The sequence below is a fragment of the Diospyros lotus genome, unplaced genomic scaffold, assembly GCF_014633365.1.
Source record: "Diospyros lotus cultivar Yz01 unplaced genomic scaffold, ASM1463336v1 tig00011203, whole genome shotgun sequence".
Classification (NCBI taxonomy): Eukaryota; Viridiplantae; Streptophyta; class Magnoliopsida; order Ericales; family Ebenaceae; genus Diospyros; species Diospyros lotus.
The window spans coordinates 78,093-94,506 of record NW_026267118.1 but is presented as its reverse complement, the minus strand read 5'-3'; the positions used below and the strand labels follow the sequence as shown (position 1 = coordinate 94,506).

Genomic DNA, 16,414 nt, shown 5'->3' with positions numbered 1-16,414 from the left:
TTTGGCTTATAGTGGCCCTAAGTTGACGTGGACCAATAAGAGGTTTGGTGAAGAGTGTATTCTCAGGAAGCTTGATAGAGCTCTTGTCAATGATGATTGGCTCTCCCACTATCCGGATAGCAAGACCCTCTTTCTTCAGCCAGGGATTTCTGACCACAGCCCCGTTGTAGTGGCTTTGTTAGGAGATTTTCAGCACAAAGGTAGCCCATTTAGGTTCCTTAACCATCTTGTTGAACACCCTCTGTTCTTGGATAAGGTGGAAGCCAGTTGGATGAGGCAAATCCATGGAGTTCCCATGTTTCAAGTCGTTCAAAAGCTCAAAGCTGTCAAAAATGCTATGAAGACTCTCAATAGGTCTAGGGGTCATGTTTCTGACCTGGTCTCGTCCCTTAGGAATCATCTTCTTAGTATCCAACATCATTTGCAGGACAATCCTCATGACCCTGTCCTTCACCAGCAAGAGCTTGAGTTGAACAGAGACCTTTTAGTGGCCCTTGCGCAAGAGTCTGACCACTTTCGCCTTCGTGCTCAGATTAGGTGGTCAGCTGAGGGAGATAGATGCTCTCGATTCTTCTTCCAATCCATGCTCGCTAAGCGTAATAATCATCGCATTATGAACCTTCTAAGAGAAAATGGCACCCTCACCGAGTCCAAAGATGAGGTAGCGGACGTTCTGGTCTCCTACTTCCAAAATCTTTATAGGCCTAGTTCTCGGAACTCTCCCCTTAGCCCTATTGAAGTGGCCCCCTACATTGATAAGCGCCTGAATCAAGACCAATGGGCTGGGCTTATTGTTGAGGTTTCGGCTGAAGAAGTTAAGATTGCCCTCTTCAGTATGGGCGATGATAAAGCGCCAGGGCCCGATGGTTTTACAGCTAAGTTCTTCAAAAAGTCTTGGGAGATCGTGGGGGCGGACGTGGTGAAGGCTGTTCAAAGCTTTTTCACCTCTAGTCGCCTCTTGGGCCAGGTTAACGCCACCATTATTAGCCTCATTCCCAAGGTGCCTCATCCTGAGACGCCATCCCAATTTAGGCCTATTTCGTGTTGTAATGTCTTGTATAAAATCATAACCAAAATCTTGGCTAATAGGATTAAGCCGATGCTCTCAGGATTGGTGGATGTGTCTCAAGCGGCCTTTGTGCCAGGGCGTTCGATTGGGGATAATGTTCTTCTTGCCTAGGAGTTGGTTTTTCAATATCATCTTCACCAGGGGGCCCCCCGATGTGCTATGAAAGTTGATCTTGCTAAGGCTTATGATACAGTGGAGTGGGACTTCCTCCTGATGACCCTTCATTTGATGAACTTCCCTCCCCAATTTTGTGGCTGGATTCGAGAGTGCATTACGACCCCCCGCTATGCAGTTAAGATCAATGGTCAGTTAAATGGTTTTTTCCCCGGGGGTAGGGGTTTGAGGCAAGGGGACCCCCTGTCCCCTTACCTCTTTGTTCTAGTTATGCAAGTCCTGCAAGGTATTGTTAAGCACCACTCGAGAGCTTCAGACTTTCAATACCATTGGAAGTGTGAGCAGACTCAGACAGTGATGCTCATGTTCGCTGATGATTTGCTCCTGTTCTCTCATGGCGACCCCTCCTCGGTTAGCATCTTGAAATCTTGCTTGGAGCGTTTTTCTTCTTTGTCGGGCCTAATTGCCAATCCATCTAAGAGTGATTGTTTCGTCTCTTGCAAGGACCCTTCCCTGCGAGAAGCTATTTATATCGCCTCTGGTTTTCGAAGAGGGAGTCTGCCCATGAGATATTTGGGGGTTCCTCTGCTCTCTTCTAAGCTCTCCTATGGAGATTGTCAAACCATCATTAATAGAGTGAGGAATAAGATTTGTGCTTGGCGCAGCAGGGCTCTCTCTTTTGGAGGCCGATTGCAGTTAGCGCAGTCGGTCCTTTCCACTATCTATGTGTATTGGGCCTCGGTGTTTATCCTCCCTAAGAAGGTGATCAAAGAGATTGAGCAACTTATTCGTAACTTCCTCTGGAGTGGTAATGAGGCCGACCCTTATAAAGCGAAAGTGGCTTGGCATGACATTTGTTGCCCGAAGAGGCAGGGTGGCCTTGGCCTTAAGCCTCTCTATGTTTGGAATCAATCCTTGGTAGCCAAGCTTATGTGGCGCCTGCTGGTTGGGGATAGGGAATCCTTATGGGTGCAGTGGGTGCACACTTATCGGGTAAAAGGGGCTTGCTTTTGGCTTCTCAAGACTCCGTATGCTTGCCCTTGGTACTGGAGAAAGCTGCTCCTATTACGGGGAATCCTGAAACCTTTTTTTGGGTGGAAAATTGGGGACGGTTGTAGCACGTTTTTTTGGTATGATCAGTGGCACCCGTTGGGTGTGCTCATTAATCGCTTCCCTCGCCAATTACCTCGTCAGTTAGGTATCTCTATTTTGGCTAAGGTTTCGGATTTTATTGCGGATGGTGCCTGGACTCAAATGGAGACCCTTAGTTCCATATCCCCTGACCTCTGTGGGAGCCACCTCCCTAGTTTGCCTCACCCTGGCTGCCGTGATGAGCTCTATTGGCTCCCAACTGCAAATGGGCTCTTCTCTGTTAGGACGGCCTTCCAGGCTATTCAAGCTCAGCGCTCCCAAGTTCCCTGGTACCGTTTAGTTTGGTCGTCTGTTAGTATCCCTGCCTACTCGTTTATCTTCTGGCTTGCTATTCGAGAACGTTTATTTACTCTTGATCGTATTAACCTGTTTTTGTCTTTTCCGAATAGATGTTTTCTATGCAGGGCGGACGCTGAGAGACATAACCACCTCTTCTTCCAGTGTAGCTACTCGCGAGAGGTGCTGTCTTTTTTCCGAAGATCGAAGAAAATCAACTGGCCTTGGCGCAGATGGGACATTGGAGTTCTTTGGGCTGCAGCTAGATGGAGCGGCAAGAGTCCCTGGCAGGTGGCAAACAGATTAGTGCTTCATGCTATGGTTTATTTCATCTGGAGGGAGCGCAACAACAGGTGTTTTCGAGATCAGGAGAGATCAGCATCTCAGCTAGCTCATTTGATTCAGTGTGCTGTGTGGGCCCGGCTGACGACTATTCGCTTCAGGCCAACCCTTCAGAGTCATGCGCTTCATCACGTTTGGAGACTTCCGCGAGACCAGACCCCTCATGCCCGTTGAGATGTGTTGCTTCGGAGGCAGGTTGCGATTTCCTTGGCGCCTCATCTATGGTGCCAGTCCTCCAGTGCTTCTTCTTCTTTCTTCTTTCATTCCCAGCTCATCTGGGTTTGTTGGTTTATCAGTCGTTGGACTGTCAGAGATCCTTCCCTTTCCCTAGCCATCAGGAGATGGTTTTGTTTCTCTTCTGGCCAGAACATTTATGCTGTACATATGTTTTGTTTTCTTTCGCCTTGCTTCTTTTTCTTTTTTGGCCCAGAGAGTGATTGTTGATGTGTTGTCGCCTCTGGTTTTTTGGTGGCCCGGGGCATGCCCTGGCCTTTGTTTGTAGCCTTCTTTGGCCTTTTTCTTTTATATATCTCTTATTTACAGAAAAAAAAAAAAAAACCTAAACCCTAAACCCTAAACCCTAACCCCTAAACCCTAACCCCTAAACCCTAACCCTAACCCTTAACCCCTGACCCCTGACCCCTGACCCCCGAACCCCGAACCCCGAACCCCGAACCCCGAACCCCGAACCCTGAACCCTGAACCCTGAACCCTGAACCCTGAACCCGTAACCCCTAACCCCTAAACCCTAAACCCTAAACCCTAACCCCTAAACCCCTAAACCCTAAACCCTAACCCCTAACCCCGAAACCCTGAAAACCCTGAACCCTAAACCCTAAACCCTAAACCCTAAACCCATACCCCTAAACCCTAAACCCTATACCCTATACCCTATACCCTACACCCTACACCCTACACCCTACACACTACACCCTATACCCTACACCCTAGACCCTATACCCTATACCCTATACCCTAAACGCTAAACCCTAAACCCTAAACACCCTAAACCCCTAAACCCTAAAAACCCCAAACCCCAAACCCCAAACCCTAAACCCTAAACCCTACCCCCTAAACCCTAAACCTTAAACCCTAAACCCCCAAACCCCTAACCCTTAAACCCTAAGCACTAACCCCTAAACCCGAAACCCGAAACTCGAATCTCAAACCCCAAATCCCAAATCCCAAACCCACTAACCCCTAAACCCTAAACCCTATGCCTTAACCCTAACCCTTAAACCCTAAACCCTAAACCATAAATGCTAGGGTAGTTCAAGTGGTCGACCGCGTGGGTTTCGGGTGCTGGGTATGCCAAGGTTGTGTTTTCGAATCCTGGGGAGAAGGTGACGGTCTCTGCCAAAGGCTTATGTATCGAGGCTTCCTTCGATTCCTATGTTAAAAAAAAAAAAAAAAAAAAAAAAAAAAAAACCTAAACCCTACACCCTAAACCCTAAACCTTAAATCCCAAACCCTAACCCCTAACCCCAAACCCCCAAACCCTAACGCCTAACCCAAAACTCTAAACCCTAAACCCTAAAACCCCAAACCCTAAATCCCCAAACTCGAAATCCCAAACCCCAAACCCTAAACCCGAAACTCCAAACCCCAAACCCCAACCCTAAACCCTAACCCCTAAACTCTAGCCCCTAAACCCTAATTGTTATCTTTTAAAATAAATAATAGGGAACAAGGAGGTTGTGATTTTTTGGTAAAAGAACGGTTCGATAATTTTAAAAAGAAATATAGACTTCAAGTTCATGTTAGAGATGCCAATAGTGCACACAATCAAGCTCGAAGTAACTATGATGCTTTAATGAATCAATAGAAAAATATTGAGACAGTTTTCTTCAAGCAATCAGAAAATATATGGTGTGATTATTGAATTGGTCTGAATACACCAATTGATTGTGTTCAACTTCTTCTACGACAAGGACTACCCTTTCGTGGTCATGACGAGTCTGAAGATTCAAATAATCAAAGTAACTTTCTTAAACTATTGCAATTTCTAGCCAATCATAATAAGGAGATTACGGTTATTACTTTGAAAAATACTCCTGAAAATCTCAAGTTAACATCACCTGATGTTCAAAATGATATTGTAAAAGTTGCTACTATTGAAACGATTGATCTTGTCATAAAAGATGTCGGTGATGCATTCTTTTCAATTCTAATTGATAAATCTCGAGATATCTCAGTAAATGAACAAATGTCTACTATTTTGCGTTATGTAAATAAAACGGGACATGTAGTTAAACAGTTTATTGGGATTGAACATATTTTCAATACTATTGCCCTATCACTTAAGGCTACTATAGATAAATTATTTTCTAGATATGGGTTGAGTATATCTAGATTGCAGGGGCAAAGTAATGATGGGTGTCGACGTTTAAAATTAGCCGACCATGATTCTTTGGCCCGCAATGAGAGAATAAGCCCAAACACCAAGAGGAAGAACAAAGTAGAGGCAAAGATAAACGGTACACAAGGAAATTTTACGTGATTCGGCCAGAACGATGCCTATTCCATGACTGTCCTCTGGTTATTCCGACAAAGTAACAGTATATCATTATTGTTGTTGTTCCCCCCTACAATGGTGTTTTCAACCCCTATTTATAATGAATGGTGTTTACAATTGCATAAAATATAAAAGTGTAAAGATGATATTATAGGGGACAATGTGTCCTTATCAACTCCATAAAATCGAAAGTAGGCTTATGTTGTTGCCAAAATACTGTTGGAAATGTATGCCCTAAAGACATGTTTTGTTTAATTTATGGTAATGATGTTTCTTTTATTCAGTTCATGGCACATATATTATTTGCATTTAATTGTTGGAAAAAGTGTCCATGCTATTAAGTAAGTGATTCATGTGATGGGTCGTTCTTCACAGTTAGGCATGAATCATGGGTACTTAATAAGCAAGAAAAACATTACTCTTAATCTTTTGATAGAACTGGGCATTCTATCATGATAAGATCATTGTGCAATAGATCCTAATGGAGGATGGCTTGCCTTAGCCAGTAAACAGTCCGTTTACTCTAATTGTACAAGCGCATTTGGAATGCGTAGAGTGGAGCTGTGATAGAAGCTAATGACAAAGTACTAATTATCATGGAGCTAGTCTATCACTGCTACTACGTGGACGAGTACTCTAATACTTGAGTATTAGTTGGTGGTCTAGTGAACCTAGAGCTATATTCTTAGATTCATTGTAGGTGAGGTCTATCAAAGATCAATATCCTTTTGAGTTGGGAGTATGGTTTCTAATTAGCTAAGACAGACTAATACAAGATAGTTTCTGTGATTCACCCCCTTGTGATTGTCCAAGAATAATCAAATAATCTAGGGCCCTGGGAACGTGACTTAAGAGTGTGTGCTTCTGGGTAGCTCCTAGTGATAAACAAGTACATTCGAGTAGTCACGGATTATTAGACTAGTGATCTAAGGATGGTAGAAATCATTTAGAGAGGTGTTAGTACATTATTCCTTTCTAAATGATGGGTGTTACGCAGAGGGATATTTTCGTCATTACACTAGTAGGTCAAAGACATGGCGTATGCAAAATTATTCGTGGGGTTAGTGTTACCATATGGTGATAGTTGGAACACTTAGAATGACAAAATATAGCTACTAGGTAGCAGGGATATTTTGATCATTTTAGTAGCCGTGAATAATTTGTCTTTTGGTCCCCGGGGTAGCTCGATGTAACTCATGTATTTTTTAATACATTTGGCTTGTTGGGTGAATTACATTAAGAGAGAATTATTTTATTCAGGATGGTCCATAATTAATTAGGCTAGAATAAAATAATAGTTCATTAGTTTAATTAATTAAATTGGGCTAACCCAATTAGAAAATTAATTAAATGGACTTGGCCCATTAAGGTTTGGCCCATTAGGGTTTTAACCCTAGGGTTCTCCCTATATATATCTCTCTTTGGTTGTTTTTTCATCCAAGGTCGTTTTTGCTCTTCTTCACCAAAGGGAGGCCACGAGTTCGAGTCATATTTCGGAAGATCCAAAGAGAGCCTCCAAGTTCTGATGCGAAGGAGCCGAAGGATCGCAGGACAGCCGTCGTCTCCACCACGCGCCGTAGCTCCCGCTCATCCTGCTCCTATCGCTCCATTCCGACCGGTAATCCGTCGTAAAAGTAAGTCTCCTAAATTCTAATCAATACGAGGAACGGTTTTGATTTTAAACCGCTTCCGTTGCATGCTATGTTTCCTCGTTCATGATCCTTCAAATACAACAATTAAAATTTTGTAATGTGGAGTCCACTCGAGCTCGGTGTCGGGTGAAGTTAGGTTGCCGTAAGAGATGTTGCTTCAAGGGAGATTGCCGTTAGGATGCTTGCCGCAAGGATTTGCCGCTACTTCTCGCCACTAGCTTTCGCCACTAGCTTTTGCCACAAGGTTCGCCACAAGTTTCGCCACAAGATTCGCCGCTAGGTTCGCCACAAGGTCTTACCACTAGCTTTGCCACTAGGCTTCGCCACAAGGTCTTGCCACTAGCTTCACCACAAGGTTCGCCACTAGCTTTCGCCACTAGTTTTCGCCACTAGCTCTCGCCACTAGCTTTCGCCACTAGCTCTCGCCGCTAGCTTCGCCACAAGCTTCGCCACTAGATTCGCCACAAGCTTCGCCACAAGGTCTTGCCACTAGCTTTGCCACTAGGCTTCGCCACAAGATCTTGCCACTAGCTTCGCCACAAGGTTCACCGCAAGCTTCGCCACAAGCTTCGCCGCTAGCTCTTGCCACTAGCTCTTGCCGCTAAGTTGCCGCAAGACTTTTCCCTCACCGTTAGGTTCGCCGCAAGCCTCGCCACAAGTTTCGCCGTTAGCTCTTGCCACTAGCTCTTGCCGCTAGGTTCGCCGCAAGACTTTTCCCTCGCCGTTAGGTTCGCCACAAGGATTCGGCCCTGTTAATGCTGAGAAAATAGGTTAGAAAGCTCACGGGAATCTTTCCCGCGAAGGCCCTCCGATGCCAAAGTCAGTCCCGAATCCTGATGAATATTCACCAAAAAATAGTCAAAGTGTATTCAAAGTGATAAGATTGACCGAAGTTCCAAGTCCCCATTAATGTCCTGTAGCTGGGTATTTATAGGGCACGATTCTCAAGAGTGGCTGGTGTTGACAAGTGGAGTTTGATAGATGGGACAACTTCAACGAAGAAGGGGGATCACCACGAACCTGCCGCGAGGCAACTTGCGGCAGGGTGTCGTGAGGCTGGCCCTCGCAGCCAGCCAACAAATGGTCGCAAGGCTGGCAGCCTTGCGGCCATCCATTAAACGATCGAGCCTTGCGGCCAACCAATGAGCGGCCGCAAGGCTGCCAGCCTTGCGGCCAGCTTCTGGGCCACAAGGCTGAGCCTTGCGGCCAACCAATAAGCAGCCACAAGGCTGCCAGCCTTGCGGCCAGCTTTTGTGAGGCCTACCATTAAGTGGCTGCAAGCCTTGCGGCCATCCTCCAAATTGCTTTTTATTTTTATCCATTTTTGACCCCTCTTTTTTCCATGGCACCATACTATCGTTGATATGCAACTTCAAGAATTGAATGACTATTTTTCTGAAGTTAGTAGTGAGTTACTTCTTTGTATTGCATGCTTATGCCCAATTAATTTATTTTTTGCTTTTGACAAAAAAAAAATTAATTTATCTTGTTGAGTATTATTTGTTAATAATAGAGCTCACGACACTTGATCAATTTCAAACTTATATTTTCGATATGCGCTCTGATAAAAAGTTTGAAGAATTACAAGAACTCAGTGAACTTAGACAAAACTTATATTGTGAAGAATCAATTGCGTATTAATATTGAATACCAATGAATGAATGATAATTTAATTATATATGTTAAAAATAATATATTTAATAAAATTGATAATAAAATTATTATGCGACATTATCAAAATATGAAAAGTCACGAGCAATAATTGTAAAAAAAAAAAAAATTACATTTTAATGTTATTATTATTGTTTTATTTTAAAAATTATATTTTTTTGTATTTAAGTTTATCCCCATTGAAGAAGTTACACATGGCTTGCACGCAGGAAAAAGAAAAGCTACACATGGCTTGCACGTCCAGCTGCAGTCAAAAAGCTTCGCCGTCATTTGATGTCCAACCATGAAAAACACTAAAAACAAAACTTCAGCCAAGAAGCTATGCACTCCTGTCATCCACATGCATTTGCCCATTGCGTGCACTGATATTCTAATTGCAATGTTTGGTTACTATTTCCTACATGAGTAGTTGACATTACAACGAAATTGCAATACAGCAAATAAAATCACAAATAATCAGAGGACTTTGTGACGGGAAAAAAAAAAAACATCTGCACGGTCAAAATATGCAGCATTGATTGACTATATAAAAACATTTCTTGTTACGTACTGAAAATAAAAAATATTTCATGTGTGCAGGCTTGTGTTGCATCAAAGAGAGTTGAATGCATGCAGTCTATCCAATGTCTACCTCTGGGCCTGTGGAAAGAGTTGTAGAAGAGGCGGCCTGATTGTTTATCTGATCATTCACTCCTCCATTTATTTCAGGCTGTTCGGACATTTTTACCTTCCTCTTAGGATAGATGTGAACCGAAGGTGGAAGAAGATTTTCTTGGATGGCCTGTAAGTAAAAAAAAATGTCAAAAAGCTATTTTTAACTTCCCAATATGACCATGACTTTTTGGAATACAAAAGAAGTAGCACAAAAATGAGAGCTAGAGATCAAAATAAATCACAATTTACAGGACACCAGGGGCCTAGGGACATATCTTAACATTACAATTTACAGTAATAGAAGAGAATTTAACCAAATTGACCAACAAAACAGATGGTGAGTGTCTACTCGAATTGGTTGGGTCATGTAGGAATAAGGTTCAATCCTAAGCGGTCTGTTAGGATGCCTCAGCTGCATGCATAACTATTCACTGCACTTCCACTTGACACCTATAGTAATGATAAATGGCTCATCTCGCTAGGCTATTGTTCTCTTGTTCCCTCAAAGTTATGGAGTAAGACATCAATTTTTCAATACAATCAATTCTTCTGATTGCATGGACCCCCCAAAAAAACATTGGCACACGTGTAAATGAGGTGCTCTACCAACTAAGCTATATAGCCCTTAGTGTTTGTGATCCATATTTTATCACGTGTATAATTTCTCATCAAGATAGCTATTTCATGATCCAGCATCATATCTATTTGATTGATATTGTCTACAGGTAATATGATATTTATAATTCATCGATGTCCTAGGTCACGTTGGGTTCCGTTTGAGATGATAAATGACCTACTTAACTCAATTGTTAAGAGTATTGCTTTCATGCGATGGGAGTCATTGGTTCAAATCCAATAGTAGGTACAACTTATTAGACACCAGAGTCAATGATATCTAATAAGTTTTTCAATCCACCTTTTTTTTATTTTGTATTTTTTTTCTATTTCTTTTTTTAGTTGCATTAAAATCTGATTCTGCATGATTGGATTTGATTGAATTCAATTGACGGAATCAAAATAGGATATATAAACAGAACTTCTTTTTAATTATTCAGATGCACCAACTAGACTAGTTATGAAATCCCATTGATAACAACCACCAGAAGTATAAATGTTCTATACACAACACAACCAACAATAATTCAGTATGCAGTAATAAGTGATCTATGTAATGAAAATTAAGTAACAAATAAGAATACCTGCCACCCATTCTTGCCTCTAACCCCACCTCGAATTGCATAAGCTTCTTTAAAACTATGCTTGAACAAAAGCTCAGCCACTTTCATGGAGTTACCATCAAAACTACCTTACACACAGAAGACACGAGTGAGCAGTGCAGTTGCAGCATTCACTATCATGACAAAGAGGATAACGTTTAGGTCCATGATTTAAAGCAACTACAATGTCCCATATTCAAGTGTCTACAGTGCGATTTGTTGCTTGTCACAGGATTCTTATGATAATTCTTGACTATTTCATTGCTGTGATTGTGAATCTTCATGGCTGGTTTTTTGCTGATTATTAATTTATCTGTTTTCTTGCTTCCTTGCTTGAGTTTTCTTGTGCCTGGTTCAAGCATAATTATGCTCAATTGGTTCAAAGTCTTGTGTGGCTTCAGTATGGCTGATGAATTATTGCACTTTTTGTAATTGGAGAGTTTTGGGCAGGTGGATTGTGTTTTTAATCCTGTTTGTGGGGGTCTTTTATATGAACAATTAGGTTGTATTACTCTTTGACCTATTCCTTGATGATAATTAATTCCCGTGATCTTTAATGCAAAATTCAGCACACAACCACCGATTCATGAACTGTGCAAAAAAAATCAAAGAACAAAACTTCAGAAAAGTAATAAGAGGAGAGAGAAAAGTAAACCCTTGATGATGGTGGCTGCTGGAAAAGTTACGAGAATGTTGACACAGGAAAATGTTTAGGTAAATAATAGTTAAAACATTGTGCAGTAAAAGCCTTTGTTTCTGAAAGCTCTCACGTGCTGGGGTGCTGACCTTCCAAATTCTGAAGATTATTTTGGCACATGGCCGAAATTGCGTAGTTTGTGGCACCAACAAAGTCGTCTGATTTGGTGCCTCTGTGGCACCAAATAATCTCCCCATATTCTGCCTCTCATTTCCAAAAAAAAAAAAATTGTATGATAATTGACTAATAATAGTTAACTTTCCTACCAGCAGTCAGCTTATTTGGAACAATATCCATTGATAATCAACATTTCTAAAACTTAATAGGAGTCATTTGGCAAATCTTTCAATTTTCGGGTTTTCACTTTTAATTTTCTTCTTCTTATTCTTCTTCTTTGTGTCTGTGTCTGGGTGTGTACGTATGCAGTTTTTGTTTTCATTTGAAAACAACGAACACATACCTTTGGTTTATTTTCAGTATTGTGTTTGATTTTTTTATATTTTTTTCCCTTTTTTCTTTCCCCTCCGTTATCTTCTCTGCTGCCAGATTTTTTGTATTTTTTTTCTTCCTTTTGCATCCCTCATCCTCTCCATCGCCAGCAACTCCCACATTTTTTCTGTTTTCATTTTTTCTCCAGAAGGTATTTAAAATTTTTTACAACGAAAACAAAAAATCAAATGCCAATTGTCTATTTTTGTTTTTTAAAATAATGAAAAGAGAACAAAAAACTGAAAACAAAACGCCTACCAAATAAGTTAAGTAATGGTAAACTTTGCAAGCCCACTGTCATTTATTCTACCAGACCTTAAGCATCTTTTTTTGTTTTTTTGCTATTATGAGAATAAACAAGGAATACAATGAAATGAATTATCCTGTATCTAAGAGATCTTGGGCATCCTTCATACAAGCAAGCCTCTCTCAATTATAGCGGGATGGGAGATTTCAAGGATAGAGTTGAGCATCTGTTTTGTTCTGGGGTTTATGGTTCCTGTAGCAGACTCACGACATCTTATAGTTGGACTACCAATTTGAGTCCCAGTCCATGTTTATCGATTCTGTACTAGCTGGACGTACCAGCTAGTACCAGTTAATACTGACTGGTACCCACCAATACAGGCCTTTTGGCTAGTACACACTAATCTCACATTCTCGAGTTTCTCTGTTTACACTCTCTATCTCACTCTCTCACCCACGCCACTCCTCTCCATCACTCTCTCGGCTGATAAGCATTTTTCTTTTTAAATACAGAATCATGGGGTTTCCAGATGGTTTTCAGAAGAACCAGCAGGTTTTCCACACTTTTTTTTTTTTCCTTTGTTCTTTATTTTGATTTTTTGGTTCGTTTGTTTGTTATTTTCTTTAGATTCTGGTTCTCTGTTTTTTTCCCCTGATTCTTCATTTTTTCTTTATTTTTTTATTCATCATTTTGTTCAAGCCAGAAGGATAAAGAGGCCAGCTCATAGTAAGTTCTGTGCTCTGGCCTCTTTAAAAAAGCTCTAGGTGGTGAGTACAATTTTTTTTTTTTTTTTTGCCAGATAGAAATTATTTCTTGTAATGTATACAAGTGTCCTCTTCTCTGTTAATACACAGACTTTTTTGTTATTAAAATTTGCAATTATTTTCAGTTTTGGATGTAATTTAATGACATTATTTTGTGTTGTTTCACTTCTTTGCATGTAAATTGTTTTTAGGATAAGTTCTTGACAATACTGATAGTTTTGTAACTTTGTATAGAAAATTGTATTATATTTGTACATGTCTTTTAATGATATAATTTGCATATTGACAACTTTGGTCTCAATCATTATCTTAGAACAAAAACTTGCTCACCTGCATTCAGTTTTATCTTAAAGGTAAGCATTCAACCTCAGCCTATCATATGATCACAAATTCCAGCATATGATCATATGATTCTTCAATTCCAATCAGTCAGAGCTTGTTTGGAATCTTCAAAAACTCTGGAATTGAAATTCCATTTATTTACTCTCAAACTCTGGAATTAGAATTCCAATCAAAGTTGACTGAAATTGTTAAAAAATAATTGGAATTCTTAGGCCCCACTTATTTATTTATTTATTTTATTTCCATAAATACCCTTCTTCTATTTACAATATATGTAGGATTTTCTCATCTTCCTAGGATTTTCTTATCTTCTCCTTCTCCTTCTTTGTGATGTTAATTTTCTTATCTTAGAAGTTGCGAAAAGATAGTTGTCAAAATCGTGTTTTGATTTAATTATAACATTTTTAATGATAAAATATAATAGTTATTTATGTGATAGATATATAATCTAATTTTTTATACTTAATATCTTAATGTTAAGTTATTTTGTAAAGAACATTTAAAAATTAAAACCAATTGCTTCATGTTGTATATTAACTTTTTTTTAATAGGGTTGTAAAGGTTAATATGATAAACTACTAATTTAATTTCATTTCCATCTTGTTCCGAACTTAAGAATTGGAATTCGATTATAATCTTTAATGTTTTGTTAAGAACTATGGAATTAGAATTCTTATTCCACTAGAATTCGTTCCAAACATCTTGTGTTTATCACACAACTATTTGCCTATGAAAAGCAACTAAAATGCCTCACCAAACAACAAGTGGAAGAAAGATATCCCAAAATTCAAAAGCCATGAAACTTACTTGTCTATAACACAAATTGCGGTACTTTCCGGTTCTGCCAACTCGTCCAAAACCTTCGTCACAAAACCTTCATCATCTCCTTCCCTATACTCAACCTGCACGACGCTCTTGCTCAAAATCCTCAAATTGGGAGAACCCAAGTACTGCAAACTCTTCTTGTCCCTGATGTCTAACAACTGAGTACTCGGATCATCACGGAGCTTCCGGAACGCGTTAATGGCCGAAATAAACTTATATTTCTGGAGGAACTCTTGCGTTAGTGGTATTACGACCAGCCAAATAAATGTAACTCCAGCTACAAAAAATGGGTTTCGATTGAAAAAGTCGTCAATCGAGACCAGGACTGCTTCCAAATTGATTTTGCTAGGAACTTCCTCAGTGGGTACCACAATCTCGGAAGCAAAGCAACAGAGAGGGAAAGCAAGTCCCGAACAAAGGAAAAATAGATGTGATTTCAGACGACTCTGGAGAAAAGAATGGTTGTTCTTGAGACTTGGAAAATGGGTCTTCGGGAGATTTGAGAAATAGGTAGAAGAAGGCGTGTTTGATAGATGAATTGACGATTGTGTTAGGGGTGAGCAGGTGGTTTTCTTGCGAGAAATAATCTGGGTTTGGAAATAACTGAATGAATTGGAAATGGAGTAGTAATTTTGGCGGAATTGATGAATGGGTTTGAGGGTGGGTCTGTGGTTTTTGGCATCAGGGCTCTGGAACGGGGATGACGAGAGGCCTACGGAAAGAGACTCCATGACCGGGTAGCCAAGAACGGAGGGGGAAGCCGAAGCGGAGCCTGGATTTTCATGGAGAGACGGACGATATAAGATAAGGTATGTAAATTGAAAAGAACGTCCTTCACGTTTCGCAAAATTATAAAAATTATCTTAAATATTTAAAAAAAATAGTGATAATTATTCTTATTATTAAATAAAAGATTAAATGACTGTTTTACTTTTTAACAGAGAGGTGATTATTTTTATTATTAAATAAAAATTTAAAAGATAATATAAAATTACTGGGAAAGGCCCTCAATCTGTCTGGACGATACTGATAATTATTATTCATCAAGATATATTGACCTATGGCTATGGCTTAGATTAATGCCCTGGACAAGAGTGACATATTACATCGTTGAGGTGGAGATGGATGCAGCCACACTCGGGTTGGTGTTGTTTTTTGGCTCCCCGTTTTGTTCTAAATTTATTCTATTTATTGTTAATTTTTTTTATTCACTTAGAGTGTCCGAACTTCACCCGATTAATCTTCAAAAATGGGTGACCTTCTCCCTTAATACATTCTTTGGATAAAATCTATCTATTATTGGTTCTTGTGATGATCGCCCTTGTGCGGTCCCCAGTGTTTGTGCTCTTGATGAGAGATAAATCGCAAATTAAATCTTTAGCCTTTACATAGGGTAAAGATTGAACTCACAACCCACCAGATTAATACCGATATATTACTCATCTAATTGCTCGATCTATGTCCTAGTTATGAAGCACGAAAACAGCTCGGAGGCACTGTTTCGGCGTTTCCAAACCATTTTCCATTTTGGAAATGCGAAAACGGCCCGAAACAATTTTATGGTCGTTTCTATAAATTGCGAAACCTCTTAGGGAGGTTTCGTAATTTACAAAAACGTGTGGGAAACGCATTTCGAGCGACCACAGTCGCCTGCAACAAGGAAGGTAACCGAGAGACGAGGCGAGATATGGAGTGTGTAGCGACGATCGACGATAAGGTGAGAGATGGAGTGTACAACGATGGGCGACGATAAAGGTAAAAAGCGAGCGACGGTGGCAGAGACTGGTTGACTATAAAAGAGGCGAGATCGAAGGCGATGGTGAGGGTAAGAGACTCGTCGATGGCAAGAGAGGCAAGCGATGGTGGCAAAGACGCGTCAACTGTGAAATAGGCAAGATCGAAGGTGAGGGTGAGGGCAAGAGACTGGTCGATGGCTAGAGAAGCAGAGATGCATCGACTGTGAGAAAGGTGAGATCGACAACAAGGGCGAGGGCAAGAGACGAGTTGATGGCAAGAAAGACGGCAATGATGGCAGAGACAGATGAAGTGGCAACGGTTGGCCATTGACAACGAGCAACAAAACAGGTCGGCGACAACAGTCGATCATTGATAACAAACACTAATATGCAATTTAGGGTTTACAAAATTAAACTTAATATTATTTATAATATATAAATTATAAATTAATTTCACATACATCCCTATATTTTTTAAAGTTACAATTTATCTCCCATATTGGTTTCCTAACTTTTTTGAAAAATACTATTTCCGTGTTTTTGTCCTAGGGCTATCTATTGCCTGTTCTTGATATTAATATTATAAAATATTTTATACTTAATTTATTCTAAGGATAAGGGCGTCCAAATAATTTGTGACCAATTATTTAGA

At 40.3% G+C, this 16,414-nt stretch overlaps 1 protein-coding gene across 1 annotated transcript; it reads right to left on the bottom strand.

Moving 5' to 3' along the window:
- Positions 1–9,121: 9,121 nt before the first annotated feature.
- LOC127793507 (rhodanese-like domain-containing protein 4A, chloroplastic) lies at positions 9,122–14,830 on the bottom strand. Its single transcript, XM_052324257.1, has 3 exons — positions 14,009–14,830; positions 10,645–10,747; positions 9,122–9,572 (listed from the first exon to the last, which is right to left on the bottom strand). The coding sequence occupies exons 1-3, from the start codon at positions 14,755–14,757 to the stop codon at positions 9,408–9,410; spliced, it is 1,017 nt and encodes a 338-aa protein (XP_052180217.1). The 5' UTR covers positions 14,758–14,830; the 3' UTR covers positions 9,122–9,407.
- Between the last annotated feature and the right edge of the window lie 1,584 nt (positions 14,831–16,414).